This window comes from Protomyctophum bolini (assembly GCF_963924005.1).
Source record: "Protomyctophum bolini genome assembly, chromosome: 12".
In the NCBI taxonomy this organism is placed as follows: domain Eukaryota; kingdom Metazoa; phylum Chordata; class Actinopteri; order Myctophiformes; family Myctophidae; genus Protomyctophum; species Protomyctophum bolini.
In genome coordinates this window covers 20,359,822-20,375,905 of record NC_137873.1, presented here as the reverse complement: position 1 = coordinate 20,375,905, position 16,084 = coordinate 20,359,822, and the positions used below count along the sequence as shown (strand labels likewise).

Here is a 16,084-nt window from a genome sequence, read left to right as displayed (position 1 = left end):
AGTTGCATAATATCATACATAAATAATGTCAATATCATACATTCTCATTCTGTAACGCTGAATGTAAGATTGAGCCCTAATGCAAACGTTTGAATAGCTCTGCTAGTCATTGAATGTATGTATGAAATGTATTTAGCTGTATGGCTGCCTGCTAATCTGCATACTCAAGATATATATAGGCCTATAGTCGGTAGTGCTGTTGCCTCACAGCTAGAAGGTCCTGGGTTCGATTCCCGCTGGGGACACTGGGCACTGGGGGCGTGTTCTCTCCTCCACGTCATCAGTGCCCATACCCGACGCGGGGTTGGCGAAAGGGCCTTTCTGTGTGGAGTTTGAATGTTTTCCCTGTGTCCCCTAGGGTAGGTACCCTCACAAAAACATGCCGTAATCCTGGTCTCTAAACTACCTCCCCCTGGCCAGCCGGGGCGCCTGATGGAGGGGAAAGGAACTGGTTGGAATAACGTGTTGCTTCCACATGCTACGTCCGGCCGGGGAAACTCCCGCCTGTCAGGTGAAAAGAAGCAGCTTGGACTCCTCATGCATAGAAGGGAGCATGAGGGCAGTCCCCCCAGGTTGGCAGAGGAAGTGTAGTGCCCAGGATTACATTAGATAATTGACACCGAGTGAAAAAATGGGTTACAAAATTGTGGGATAAAACATAATAAAAAAATATACAGTATATACACACACACACACACACACACACACACACACACTCGCACAATTATTGGTGTATTTTGTGACAGTGTCTCCGTGTTTTCTCAGAGCTCTTTTAACGTGGCTGTCCTGAACGTGGGCGCCCCGGCAGCGGGCATGAACGCTGCCGTGCGTTCTGCCGTTAGGGTGGGCATCACCGAGGGACACAAGATGTTCGCTGTCAACGACGGCTTTGAGGGCTTCTACAAGGGACAGGTAGGAGACTCACACCTACAGCAGGCTAAGTAATGCATTTCACAAGATGGGTGCCATCTCTCATGCACTCCTACTGAGAGATGGCAACAGTTATCGTTCTTCACCGTGCGGTTATGGTGCCGAATGGGTTCACACACAGTTGGCGGATGACCCTTTAGGCTAGTGCAGTGATTCTCAGCCTGTCGGCCGGGGCCTCAGGTGGGCCATAAGGATATTGCAAGTGGTCCCCCAAATAATTGACAAAACGCATACGATTGTATGTTTTTGTATGGACGTGGTGATGGGTGCCTGCACATATGCACACATGGCATCAACGCATGGTGTTGTGTGCAGGCGCCCTACACTTTGACTTTCTTTTATCTGTTGTACTGTGTTTTGTATTGACGTAGTGATGGGTGCCTGCACATATGCACACATGGCATCAACGCATGGTGTTGTGTGCAGGCGCCCTACACTTTGACTTTCTTTTATCTGTTGTACTGTGTTTTGTATTGACGTAGTGATGGGTGCCTGCACATATGCACACATGGCATCAACGCATGGTGTTGTGTGCAGGCGCCCAACACTCTGTCTTTCTTTTATCATTTACTTTTTAAGAGCCTGCCCAGGGACTACAGATGAAATTTAGCTTTGGCTAACTCTGGCCCATTTACATTGATGTGAAAACTGACATGTTGATTAATGAGCGTTGTCCCTGTCAAATAAATAAAAATAAATTAATAATATAATAAATAATAAAGCCTTGAAAAAAAATTATACATTTGAACTTAAAGGTTCTACGTTGGTTCCATACGTACAACCTTTAAGTTCAAATGTATTTTTTTTCCAAGGCTTTATTATTTATTAATATCCAAGTAATACAAGCGATTAATTGATCATTAAAATGATGAGCCCACTAGGGCTGTTGTAATGCTTTGAATGGGCCCGCTGCCTGGCTTGCAAAGTGCGACCGATAAAGCTCTGTGACGCTGTGTGATCGTGATCTTCTGACCGCTAGAAGGCCGGGCGCCTGGAGCCCCTGGTCATTCTATTCTGATACTCGTTGATACAGAGCTCAAGTGCAAAGCACGATCAAACCTCGTGCCTTAAATATACCCCACAGTCATGTTGTGTTGTGTGCAATCCTTTCACTCAGAACAATGCACAGCAGCATGTTACTCACAGCATAAAGCTGTGTAGAGGACAGGTCAGTGTTTCCACATCTCCCTGTGAAGAAACGCCACGTTTGGGCAAACCATGCTATGCTCACGCTCATTGTTTGCTTTGTAGAATTGCTACAAAGCATTGTTTGCTTTGTAGCAAACAATGGCCAAAGATCACGATGAACTTGAGGCCAACTTGATTGTGTGTGTGTGTGTGTGTGTGTGTGTGTGTGTGTGTGTGTGTGTGTGTGTGTGTGTGTGTGTGTGTGTGTGTGTGTGTGTGTGTTAAATATTGGGTCTATAATACATTATAGTCACATTTATAATGAGCTTATAAGGCTTCATAAACCTTGTTATAAATGTTTATAATTATGCCTAACAACAAACAGACTTCATAACTTAGTTATGGTAGTTATAGTTCCACAGAGCTTATAATGCATTATGACAGGCACTTCATAAACCTTGGTATAGGTTGTTATGCATAATTACATTTATATCAAGTAATTATAAATAACAGATAATGCCTTATAAGTGTATTATAATGCATTATGAATGCAAATATAATGCATTAGACACAAGTTCACAACCTTTAAGTAAAGTCAAGTGTTAAACATAAAGATTGGCAGCGGTGGGATTTGAACCCACGCCTCCGAAGAGACTGGAGCCTTAATCCAGCGCCTTAGACCGCTCGGCCACGCTACCACACTCTCTATTTTTATCTCTTTCTGTCTTGTTTTCTCTCTGCCCTTATCTCTCCTCTATCTCATGCACGCACACACACACACACACACACACACACACACACACACACACACACACTGCACAAAGGTTGTCTGTTGTGTAAAATGGAAAGTGATACATATATTGAACAACTGTCTCAATGCAGTACTGTTTGGGTTGTTTCGATGTTTTTCTACTTGAAAAAGACCAATACCAGTTGAAACGTTGTATGTCCTGCCTGCTGTGATTGTGAATAAATACTTGGAGGATTCCAAAAGTGAGTTGCGAGCCTTTACTTTTCTTCGTGATATCTGTTAGTTTAACAGTTTGGCTCAGCACTAAGATCGGAGGATGTGCGCTGTTCTATTATTCTGGATGTTTTTCTGTCCCAACAGATTAAGCAGATGAAGTGGGGAGATGTAGGTGGCTGGACCGGTCTGGGGGGCTCCCTGCTTGGAACAAAGAGGTATGGTGTGACCCAATCACTCTTCTAACTCTGGTGTACATTATTATTATTATTATTTATAAATATGTACTTTTTGTAAATAAAGTTAATCAACTTAAAGGACGACTTCACCCATTTTCAACTTATCTTCATATATGGTCCTTGCTAATGCTCATTAAAATGTGGCATACCATTTCTGTGACATGTTCTGTCTTCTTGTGTTTTAGTTGGGTAGTGTTTTACTTTAGTTTACTATTTGTTTTCCTGTGATTTTGCAGTAGTCCTATTTTGTTTTCCTGTTTCTTAGTTGCAGTTTAGTTTTGCCCTACACCTGTATACTCTTATTTTGTAGTATTGTTACTAGTGTTTCCTGTCTGCCTATAGTTACTGTTTGACTTTGCCTGCATTGTCTAACCTGTCTTGTGAATTGTCAGTGTTTCCACCTGTGTCCTCTGAGTTCCCCAGCCTATCCCAGTGTTGATTGTCAGTTGTGTTCACCTGTGTCCTGTTATTCCTGTTATATTTACTCGCTACTTGCTAGTTCAGAAGTGTTTTGCTCCTCGTCTATGCATGATTAACTTCCTCGTGTTGTTTTTTTGGAACGAAAACCTTGAATTGAAGTACTCTGCCTGTGCCTATCGGTCTGCATTTGGGTCCTAAAACTCCTGCCTTTGCACTGTGACAATCACTGTGTCTCAGGCCTGGGCTATACATATGGATCTTTTGCAAAACTGATATTTTCATGATATTTTCATCCTCTATTTTAAGAAATATCCCTGCCCATATGACAGAGATATCTGTGTCCACACACAAACGCAGAAACACATTGAACACAGTCCGCAATTAACCTATTGTTCAAGCTTCGCACTCTGCAAATGGCTGATATTATTTATTAGGCCTATTGGATGCAGCAGACCAGAGCAGAGCCTTTGCTCGCTGGTGACATACTGCAGTTGATGCAACATACATTTTAAAGTTGTTAAAGTTGTTAAACATAAACAATCGGATAGATATCCGTGTAGTTTCCATGCAGGCGCAAGCTGCATTTCTCACCTAATTATAGAAAAAAATGATATGCGCTAATGAGCGGTGATGTCATAGTTTCTCAAAAGCTCCGTTTCGCATGACTACACAGATCCACTGATCCGGATATTTTGGAAAATCTTCACTTATTTATCCTTTTCCAAAAACCTCTGAGTGGCCGAAAACGCTGTTTGCGTGTGGCTGAAAGGCCCAAACGTGTGGCTGAAAGGCCCAAACGCACAAAACAACTGGACAGTTCAGAAACCTGTCTACCAGTGACATCATCAATGGGGAATCCAAGACCAAGTTAATAGAAACCTTTTTTTGCCCGGAGCAATGAAGATAGATTGAAAATGGGTGAAGTCAGTAAAAGTCAGAATGAAAAACCTGAACTGGTTGGAATAACGTGTTCTTTCCACGCGCTACGTCCAACCAGGGAAACTCCCCCTGTCAGGTGTAAAGGAGCAACTTGGACACTCAGGCATGAAGGAAGCATGAGTTTAAGTCCGTTGCTCTCCCCAGGTTGGCGGAGGGTGTGTAGAGCCCAGGATCACATTAGATAATTGACACAGGGGTGAAAAATGGGTTACAAAATCGTGGGATAAAAGTTATTAGGAAAAAAAAAAGTCATTGTTGTTCACATTGTTTTCCATATCATAGAACTCTTCCAGCCAAGCATGCGGATAAGATAGCTGAACAGATGAGGAGATACAACATCAATGCTCTGCTCGTCATTGGCGGGTTTGAGGTATGTAAACATAGTTCAGCCTGCTGCAGTTGATTATTAAGCATAGTGCCAGCAGCTCATAATGTAATTTAATTACTATTAGCATAATATATGTTATAACATAACATATAAGGAGATTCTGGTTTGCTCTGTGTTCTCCATGGCTGTCTCAAACGTTTTCAAATCAAGGACCCCCAAATGAATATGTATTTGGCTGCGGACGGAATATGTTGTGCCATCCAGGGACCTCAATTTGTGGGTGGTGTTAAAATGTTTCAAAAATATTAAAAAAACATCAAATTACTGTATGTTTTTATTTTATTTGTATTAATGTTTTTGAAAATATCCTATAAGCTCAAAACATGTCACATGTGTATTTGACCTGCGGGCAGCCCTGTGTATTTGACCTGAATGCAGTCCTGTGTATTTGACCTGCGGGCAGCCCTGTGTATTTGACCTGAATACAGTCCTGTGTATTTGTGTCAAAGACAACAACCTACAGTATGATGTGGGATGTGTCTGGAGGATTCAGAGCCTGCTAGATGATATCTTGCCATGGTGGTACTGCTACATTTACAAAGCAAACGTATACATAAACGTTCAGATTTAAAATATAAAGTGCTCACCCAAGGTGCCACGGATTTTAGAATTGTGCTGGGTCGGCTATTAGCATCCGTGTATTCCACGCTGTTCAATAAAAAGCATTTTAGTCTGAGTGCCGGTTTCTCCGTTTTTTTCGCCGTTTCAACTATGCACACCTATCGGTTGGGAGGTGTATTGCACCCAGATACACTGGGTGTGTTCGATATAGGCACACTGACCACACTGCCAATACAAACTAATAGGCGAGTGCGCTCCCGGTGTGCAACTGTGAATTTCTAACATCTGTGACACCTTTGGTGAGCACTTTATATTTGAAATCTGAACGTTTCTGTACACGTTTGCTTTGTAAATGAAGCAGTCCCGAAAAACAGGCTGAAGTTGCGCCATGACTCAGTCATGTTTCAGGGCTAGATGATATCAAACTATCTCCATTATTATTGAGTAGTATGAGTACTGTAGTTTTTAATTGTTTACAAATATTGTTTCATATTATTATAACATATGGCAGTGGTTCTCAACCTTTTTGGGTTACCCGAAAAACAATTAGACAGAAACAGGAATTGCATTATAGGCTAATTGTAAGGAAAACCGGTTCATTGTAATAAGACTGTATAAAATATGACGTGTGGTATACACTTATTCTTATTTGTATTTGTAGCTAGATTTCACTGAAATGCTAGAGGGCTTCTCTGTATCCTGAATCCGTTCCCAGAAACAGATACAGGAAATGTTGAGTTTAAGGACCGGATCAAAATGAGGCTTTATACTAAAATATAAACAAATATACTTATCAAAGAGATGGATTTATCTACCTCTAATACAAGGCTGTCTAAAATAAAAGCCTCTTACCGTATGTCGTTGAGGTTGAATCGAGCTCACACTAGTCACTATTTGAGCAAATAGGATATATCTGTAGGCCTAAAGGCCATGGGATATTTATATTTTCATTATTTCAGGGACTGCTTGAATTACACAGACCGGATAGGGGTCCGCTTGCCCCAACTGAGAAACATTGCCATATGGTATCATCATATTGTGTATTGAATTTGAATCCTTTTTCATCCATTTTCACTGTTGTTTCACATGTATAACCACTTTCATTTGAACATGTTTATTCATCACATTCATATCATTCAGCTCCATTTACTATACAATCTAGTCACAATCCTAGATTGTTTCATGAATCATAACATGGGTTCTCTCCCAGTGTTTGACCCATCCCTGTCTGTCTGTGTGGAGCTTCCCATGTGTCTCGGCGTCCGTCGTGATAGGCCTGGCTCCCTCCCCATGGCCCCACCAACCACTACGCCCCTCCCACACCCTGTCAGTGTTCCATAGTATAAAAAGTTATAATATATCTAGAGAGTGCATGAGGAGTGACAGCCCCCCACCCTCCACTATTAACTTCAATAGAAGTTGCTCAGTGGTGTTTTGAAGGGCAGCAGTGACAGGTTGAGGGAGGGGCTTGTGTATGGGAGCCTGGGGTGTCCTACAGGTGCTACTATTAATCAATGTATTCACTTTGCACCATATCAACACTTGAGGGGTACTACCCGGAAGACTTCGTCAGTCTTCCGGGTAGTACCCCTCGAGCGTTGATATGATTGGTTGCCTCCTATGATAGTACCACTCGCACTGTTCTTGCGGTACCTCTACGTCACGAAATTCATTCATGAATTTATCCTCGGCCTGCAGTTCCAGTTTTGACCACTACCGCCGGTGGCTTCAACGTTGCCCAGCCGTTCTGGGGGCTTGATCAAAACACACTACTCCTCTCTAGTAACTGTTCTCCAACTTGCATAGCCTATAATTTATGGATTTATATTCTAATAAATCACAAATATTAGACTCGTGGATTATATTCAGACTCCTGATTATCGCCTTGCCTTCATCTATTGGTCATGTAAACAAGTTAAACAACTATGCATGATGCAAAGTGAATACATGGGTTAATATTAGCACCTGTAGGACACCCCAGGCTCCCATATACAAGCCCCTCCCTCAACCTGTCACTGCTGCCCTTACAATCTTTACCCCCCACTGGCCCCCCGGTCTATTTAACACCTCCAGTTTCCCCCAATGTAACCTGTGTTTCCACTGGAATACCAGTACATTGCTGGGATCTGCATTAACATAAATCACCAACATAGGCAGTGGGAGAGTCGTTCCTACTTACCCAACTAGAGAATTGCAGGTATTTCAAGCGATTATATAAGCCCCTCCCATGCCTTGTCCATGTCCCATAACTTCTGACAAACCCTCATGGCTCTGCCTCATTACTGCAGGCCTACCTTGGACTGCTGGAGCTTTCCGACTTGCGGGACAAACATAGCGAGTTCTGTGTTCCTATGGTTATGGTCCCGGCTACGGTCTCCAACAATATACCTGGTTCAGACCTCAGCATTGGTGCAGACACTGCTCTGAACGCCATTACTGATGTAAGTGTGGCTGGAGAGTGTAGTTAGCGTGTGTGTGTGCTTGTGTGTGTGTGTGTGTGTGTGTGTGTGTGTGTGTGTGTGTGCGTGCGTGCGTGCACACAAACCACCCATCCGGTCAAATCTGGGGGCTTTGCTGATCGGTGCTCGTCACCTGACATTAACCATGCAGAACAATTAAGTGCACAGTTTTCAGTTTAGTTGGACAGTGGACAGTTATGATTAGGAAATTGTCATTCAACTAATTTCTAAACTGAGGAGCTAGAATAGAGCAAGCTGCCCTGCTAATGAGCAGATTTTATAGGATAATATTACATGTTTCACTGTCATTAGTCATGGATTTCACCAAAACAACAGCATTTTCACAAAATGTTCTGAAGCTGTTTTGTGATGATTCAGTTCACGTCCAAGATCATGGAGCTACTCGTGGCATTACAACCACTGAACACTGAACCTCCAGGTAGTAAAAGACACCACATGGACAATGCTAGTGTTTTCATATTGAAGTACACGTCGTACAGAACACATAGATTGTTCTCGCTGGTTAATGTCGGAGACAAGCTAAGCAGCTCAGCATGTATCCCAGGTAAGTGTTGGAGGCATGCAGTGACGTTCTGTGGCATGTTTAGCCCGTGGCCTGGACTTGGAATGACCTGCAGCAACGTGCGACGTGCGTATGTGTGTGTTTGGTAAACAGCAGATGACTGGTGGTGCATGGTCTGGTACAATACAACATAACACCACACCACACACTTCCTCTTCAAAACTAAAGGGGTCTAGTTTGCATGTTGGGTAGGTGTTACTACTATTAAAACCTTTTGTTTTGGCAATTCCATCAGTCAAACTAACCTAACCTTTCAGCCATCATTAAAGCCATTTTTGTATATTCATCCAAATAGTTTAGATTTGGTACAGATGGGACAAAAAGACCCTGTGACCGGGGATGGTCCTCTGTTGAGGAATATCAATTGCGGAACATTTAACTTCTTGAGATTCTAAGTTATTTAAGTGACATAACTATTCATTAGAACATCACTAACCTGTTTAAATACTAACTGTCACTCATATCATTGTTGGTTTGAACCAGACCAAGGCCCCTCCTGCATGCATCTTGTTTTGACTGAACATTGTCTGCATGCCTGACGCGTACTGCTACTCAAGCTCCAGGACAAAAATGGAAATGTCGCTAGTGTGATCCTGATCCATCCTGTTCATCACCGTTAGACGTCGGTCAGGTTGACAGCTCCGCCCCTCATGTCCCCTCTCGGCCAATGGGAAGCCAAAGCCCTCTATCACATGGAGAGAGTCACACCCACACAGCAGGCACTCTACTTGTTACAGGACTGTGTCATAGGGTGCGTTCGGATAGGCGCACTCTCATATTAGTTTGTATTGCACAGTGCACTCGGTATGCTATATCCCAACGCACCCTCGATGATCTGCAGTGGCTTCCTTTCCCTGTTTCCTCACTATTACTGGCTTGTTGTTTGTACTGTTCTCCCATAAAGTAGCTAACAGACCTGACATGTACAGTTTAGCTTGTTTTGTCCAAGGGAATCTTGGATCAGTTAAGGTGTTTGCACACTGGTGCGTTTTTTTGACAAATATCGGAGCGAATTTCGGAGGACGTAAAAGAAAAATATCGACCTCACTTTATATCATTCACGTTTGCACAATGCCGCCAAATATTTCGTCCGTATGAAGTTTTTTCAGACCAGGGTCTATTTTATCTGTTTTCCGCAGCTGTCTAGTGGGGTCTAGTTGGATGTTTGTCACAGACTGACTGGCCTACTACTTTCGGCAAAACGCAGCAACAAAAACACACCAGTGTGCAATCACCTTTACTAATCTTCTTGAAACTCATTACAGCTTTGGTAAATGGTGCATTTACCCCTTCAGGCTTTGCATACATTGACAGACAATCAGCAGTCAATATTGATTTTGAAGTCACTTTCTATAAAAGGTGCAGAAAAGCAGAGAGAGGCCTGATTTCCAGACCTGTCTGCTCCAAACGCAGGCCAAAAGGACACAAGCCAAGGGAGCCCCTTCAGACTTCTTTAGACGTCCTGCCTAACATTGTAGCCTCTCCCACCACACAGTACAGTAACATACTGTAGCACTGTAAGGCTCTCTGTGTAGTGCGCCCCCTGGTGGGTTCTAACCGCTTGTTAATGGCCCGGCCCCAATCAGGCCGTTGAGTCTCTGCTGCAGCTCTACGAGCTCCGGAAGTACCATGAGGAGTTCTGCGTCCCCATGATCATAGTGCCTGCCACCATTAGTAACAATGTACCAGGCACTGACCTCTGCATCGGGTCTGACACCTCACTCAATGCCATCGTGGAGGTAAGGTATAGTCGTCATGGAGACGGTACAGTACTGGACATTTAAAAAGAAAATAGAGCCTCACACTGTAGTTCCCTTTGCCAAAGCTTTATTTCAGAGTTACACAGAGTGACGTTTGGAGACCACACTCTTCTTCAGACTAAAGACTGTGTAACGCCTAAATAGAAATTGGCAAAGCTACAGTGCTCTATTTTCTACACTTTGATTGATCTCAGTTCACTTTGCGGCCAGCAACTGTCTTCAAGAGGTCCATTGTGCGCTACTACTCTTGATCCTACATTACTTTGTTTAGATCAATAGAAAGTAATACATTTATCTTTAAATTAGTCTAGCTAGTTGCTTTACTTTAAAAAACGAATGATTATGGAAACAACAAGAACAAGAACAAAAAGCAAGGTTAGAGTAAAAAGAAAAAATGAAGCTACACAACAGTATATATTATTTACATACAGTATACAGAGATAGTTAGAAAAGTAAGTATGTTGGTGTTATGGTGGCCACATATTGACTGTCAACAATCACTGACTCTTGGCTGCCACAGGAGACTACACCAACAAGCTCAACTGTTGCAATGTAAAGGTTGATTGCACATTCTATACCTGCAATACTATAGAATGTGTAGTGTAGTTGCTATAATATTTCTCTGGTTAGGTGTTTTGGACTCTTTGTGAAAGCCTTATGTCTCATGGGTAAACTTGTGGGTCCTTTTTTCACTCTGCCACCAAATCTCTTAAAATAGGTGCTCTACAAGCTCACAACGGTTAGCGAGCTTCCGGTTCTTGGAATGGGTACATTGTCAATGACATGTTGTCTCATTGTGGTACCAAATGCAGGAAAATGTTGTTAAATAAAACGAAACATTTTGTTTTCCGATAGACAATTGAGCATTTGAATGTTTCAATATTTCAATATTCATTAAAAATAATTAATGTGCCAAACCCCACCCAGCTGGTCTCCCAGACTCTTAACACAAAGGCAAATAATTATATGAATCGTTTATTGGACCCAGGTCTGCATGTAGCATGTAAAAGATAGCAGGCATGTTTTGACGCTGTCAGTTTTATATAGTGTTTTTACAAAATAATGTTTTCACTTGCATGCCAGGGAAAATCTATCATTATGTTGATTAATGACAGTGTGTGTGTGTGTGTGTGTGTGTGTGTGTGTGTGTGTGTCTGTGTGTGTCTGTGTGTGGCTGTGTGCGTGCCCTCCCCCTGTTTGTGTTCTTATGGTTTACTTTGGTGTGTATGTACACTGTATATGTGTATATTCCTGGATATGTATGCACTGTATGTCTGGCTACCCTTGGCGTGGGTGCTTGCGTGCCGTGTGCGCACGTGTGTGTGTGTGTATGCGTGCATGCTTGCACAGACCTGTGACCGCATTAAGCAGTCAGCCAGTGGAACGAAGCGGCGTGTGTTCATCATTGAGACCATGGGGGGCTACTGTGGCTACCTGGCCAGTGTGGGGGGTCTGGCTGCAGGGGCCGACGCCGTCTACATCCATGAAGAACCCTTTGACATCCGTGAGCTGCAGGTGAGACATAATATACTGTAATATCACAGTGACGGTAAGTCACTGTCAAGTACAGTAAGTCCAAGTACAGTATATAATCCGTACTGACCCCAAGTGGCGTGGTCTTTCACTTCAGACTTCGTTACTTTATTCCATGGTTCTAAAACCTTTTCATGTCAAGGACTCCAATAACACAGAGTCACGGTCCTGTAAGTGTCCATTTGGAACCCCCTCATGGAACCATGGCGGTTCCCTGACCCCACTTTGAGAACCAATGCTCAGTACACTTTTTTGCATGAATGTATCCTGCACTAGATGAGACCTACACACTATATACTGAACAACTGCAGGTGAGAGTCGAAATATACACTGCTGTTAAATAATGAATGAATCCTGCATTAAGTGAGACATACACTGTTCTTTATAGAGTATCCTGGACTGAAGATGGGATATACATGTACACTGCGGTTATTCTTAAAATGTATCCTCAACTGAAGATGGGACATATAATCTACTATACAAGTGAAAAGGTGTACCCATACTCATTCTTCATGCTCTATCTCCGACCGAACCACACTTTCACCACACATCTCTATATGCAAAATAAATTCGGCACGCTCCCCGAACTGACATAGGCTATTTTTCCGCCGTTCAAGTGTCTTATTTACGTCTTAAATATTACTTTTATGAAACATTCCTACACGGAACACGGAATCACTGCTGCCCCAACACGGTCAGAAACAAGCCCAACAAGCCCTTTAAACCACGCTACTTACATACACTACAACTCGCTTACAATTCGCTAACCTGGCAACACCCTGCCTCATACGTCACCAGCTCTGTTCCTCCTGGCCTCCGTAGTCCGTCGCGCTCACAATCTGTCGCAGCCATCTTGCTTTTCATTTACAGTGGACATTTTATGCAAATAAATTAATTATAGGTCCAGCAAGCACATCATGATGGTCTGTTTGTGCTCAATAGGTCACAATAACATTCCGAATTTAGGTGTTGTGTTTTGTATGACCTTTTCCCCAGTAGTACTTTCATATCTATCTCAGCTTTTGCCTGATAGCACACATGCTAACGTTAGCAGCATTACACCGATCACTTTGCCTATTTTCGCCACACAGCCAATTTACTTCCGCGAGCGGCCGGGCCATTCCGCCCATGCGAATGCATGGAGAAAAAAAAGAGACGCAAATCCAGCTGGATCGGAGCAGTGCCACACACACACACACACACACACACACACACACACACACACAGAGAGGAGTTGACAAGTGAGAGAACGACACGGCTGTTGCGTTTCACCATGGCCAGTGCTGTTGTAGACAGCGACGACGATGATACACGGAAATAAGTGTGGAAAAGAAAACAAGGCAACACGTCAAATATGGGCCAGCATCTTAGCAGACATCACAAAGACATCGATCTGTCCAACGACGATGGTACAAAGACAACAACACAGCCAACTATATTCTTATAGAGAAAAGCTCTCAGCTAATTCGCCCCGTGCAAAACAATTAACGCACGGAGTTGCGGTCTGCATGCATAGCTGCAGACATGCGACCACTATCAGTGGTGGAAAACGCTGGCTTTCAATATTTAATGAGAGTTGCAGAACTGCAGAACCACGTTACAAAATGCCATGCAGGTCACACATGTTTTCACTCCTAAAATGTATACAACTAATAATACATGTGAAACGTTGCCCGTTAAAATCGTTTTGTGTAAAAGATCGTCAAATATATGGCCGTTAGTACTGTTAATTCAACATCCGGTGAGGGGAGGATACGGATTGTGTATGGAAATCAGCGCATACAGTGGGTGGGCTTTAGACCGGATGTAAGCCACATCCACTAAATGTACACTAAATAGAAATAGTATACAATACTGCATAAAATGGTGTAGCCTACTGCAGCTATTTATAACCAGGTAGTGTATAAGTGAAATTGAACACTTCAATTAGTATTTAATACTTGAACTAACAACAGATGGGTCTATATACTATTTGTCTTTTTTTTTCTTCTTTCTTTTACTTACTTAGAGCTTAACAACAATGTTACAAGTCATCTCATCTTAAAGAAACATTTAAAAAATGTTAGGGCATAAAACCCAAAGTTGTTAAACCTTTTATTATTCTCATTCTGATTTGTTATTTATACAAAATAAATGTGACTTATTGGGAAACAAGTGTTTTTCTTTACAAACCAAGATATTGCCCTAAATTATAATGAATATAGCCCTCAATGCTGAAAAACAAGGTTTTAAAAAAATAGATTGAAAAAATTTAATCGAACATCGAAGCAAATCGTGAGCTTCAAATCGAAAATTGCATTGAATCGTGGACTAGGCCAATCGTGATAGCGAATCGAACATCGAATCGAATCGTGAGCTGCAAATCGAAACTTGAATGGAATCGTGGAGTGGACTAGGCGAATCGTGACAGCCCTAATGTATACATACGCCTGCACGCACACACACGCACATGCACGCCTGTAAGCCCCCCCCCCACACACACACACACACACCAACATGCGATTCATTAAATAACTATTTCCTTCTTCCCATAGTGCGTGGCGAAGTAACTCTGGGATTGAGTGGCCGCGTAGCGGCCACGAAATTCTAGTAAGATATAAGATGGGACTTATAACTGTTGTTATTCATCCATCCTGCATCACGTGAGACATAAACAGTTGTTGTTCATAATCAGTCTTCCTGAACTGCAGGTGAGGTATACAGTACACTGTTGTTATTCACACATGTATTCTGCAGGCACTTAAACCCTGTCAGTAAAAAGTGCCCTCTCCATTGTTGAGCTCAGCCGGAGCTCTTAAATCAAGGATGCCTGCACGTTTTTGACTTGAGAGCTACTTTCAAAATGACCTCCTCAACCAGATCTACCCACCCAAAATATTATCCCATTGCTGAAAATAGTTTAAAAATTTACCTGAAGGGGCTTTGGAATAGCGGCACTGGCATTACATATAAGACAATATAGGGGGAAAATAGAATTTGTAATGCTACTGACGTTGTGTGCAATACTCTTGAAAATAAAGTATTGCATTTGCCCTATTTGATGTCAATCAATGAATTCACCTTAATTCAAGTGGTATGCCATTTTTCCCTTTTTAATTTTTATATATTGTTTAGGGCCATGTCATGTGATCTACCTGTAAAGCCTTTGTGATCTACTGGGGTAGATCACGATCTACCTTTTGACAATCAAGCAAATTAATACTTAATAACAGCAACTGCTAATTGTGGGCTTGAGTAGATATTTATTTCCTGCTGGGCTGTGACGTCATGTCATGTCAATCAATAGAAATAGGAAGACAGAGCATGCCTGAGTCAATGACTACCATTAAAGACCTAATGGGGGAAAAAACGCGAGAAAAGTGTTTTCCCCAGCTTGTAGATCTGCGCTTTTCGGCTATTGCTCTGGAACGAACGGTGCGTTGTTACTAATCCGGAATGGCGAGGTGCACGCACGTGTTGGTGCCCTAATCCGTTTCCGTGCCTCGCTCCCCGGGCAAACTGCGTCCGGAAAACTTCGGAAAGGAAAAGTGTCGAAGAGTGTTGGCAGGGGGACTGGTACCGTCTGGTATCCAGGAAGGGAGGTCCTTCCGGACAGGTCAGAGAGCGGCGTGTGCACCCTCAGAGGTTCTGCATGGAAATTAGCAGTGAGTGACCATGTTTAATATTTCATACAGTACTTGGATTCAATAAATGAACAGAGTACATATTACTGGGTTCAAACTCACACAAAATGTGGTTTCATCAATTGTGATCTGTTTGAAAATTAGAAATATAGGCCTTCTATGTTTTCTTCCTATAAAATCCTGGTACCTGCTACAGTTGAAACAAATACAAGCCCGGATCACTATTTGAGGATTTACGGTACATGTTGATGATTAATGTGCATTACATTGAAGTCTGTTTCTGCAAATATAAGATCATTAACTGAATAACTGAACAATGACCAATAGGTGCCATTCAGCCATTGACTGTCAGTGTATAGTATATAGTGTGTATAGTATAGTATACAGTGTATAGTCTTGGAGTGAGCAGGTGACCTAGTCCTACATCACAGCAGCATGTGTGATGGAGGTATTAATAACTCACAGAACCACTTCCTTCCATGATTGACACAAATGTCATGGAAGTTGCATGAGAAGGTTTCTAATAGAATCTTATCTGAGATGGATTTAGTGGTTTG

The 16,084-nt window shown here is 42.4% G+C and overlaps 1 protein-coding gene across 6 annotated transcripts in view; it reads left to right on the top strand.

Annotated features, from left to right (window-relative positions):
• Window positions 1–16,084, top strand: part of LOC308325684 (ATP-dependent 6-phosphofructokinase, platelet type-like) — a 48,018-nt gene that overhangs the window by 28,062 nt on the left and 3,872 nt on the right. For 3 of the 6 annotated variants that reach the window (XM_080778291.1, XM_080778290.1, XM_080778294.1), the window contains 5 exons: window positions 766–912; window positions 3,170–3,240; window positions 4,903–4,990; window positions 7,858–8,010; window positions 11,722–11,886. In XM_080778291.1, the coding sequence (XP_080634417.1) occupies window positions 766–912; window positions 3,170–3,240; window positions 4,903–4,990; window positions 7,858–8,010; window positions 11,722–11,886 (624 nt within the window). Of the gene's footprint in view, window positions 1–765; window positions 913–3,169; window positions 3,241–4,902; window positions 4,991–7,857; window positions 8,011–10,197; window positions 10,351–11,721; window positions 11,887–16,084 lie in introns of all 6 variants that reach the window. The other 3 variants (XM_080778293.1, XM_080778292.1, XM_080778295.1) reach the window with 2 other exon arrangements.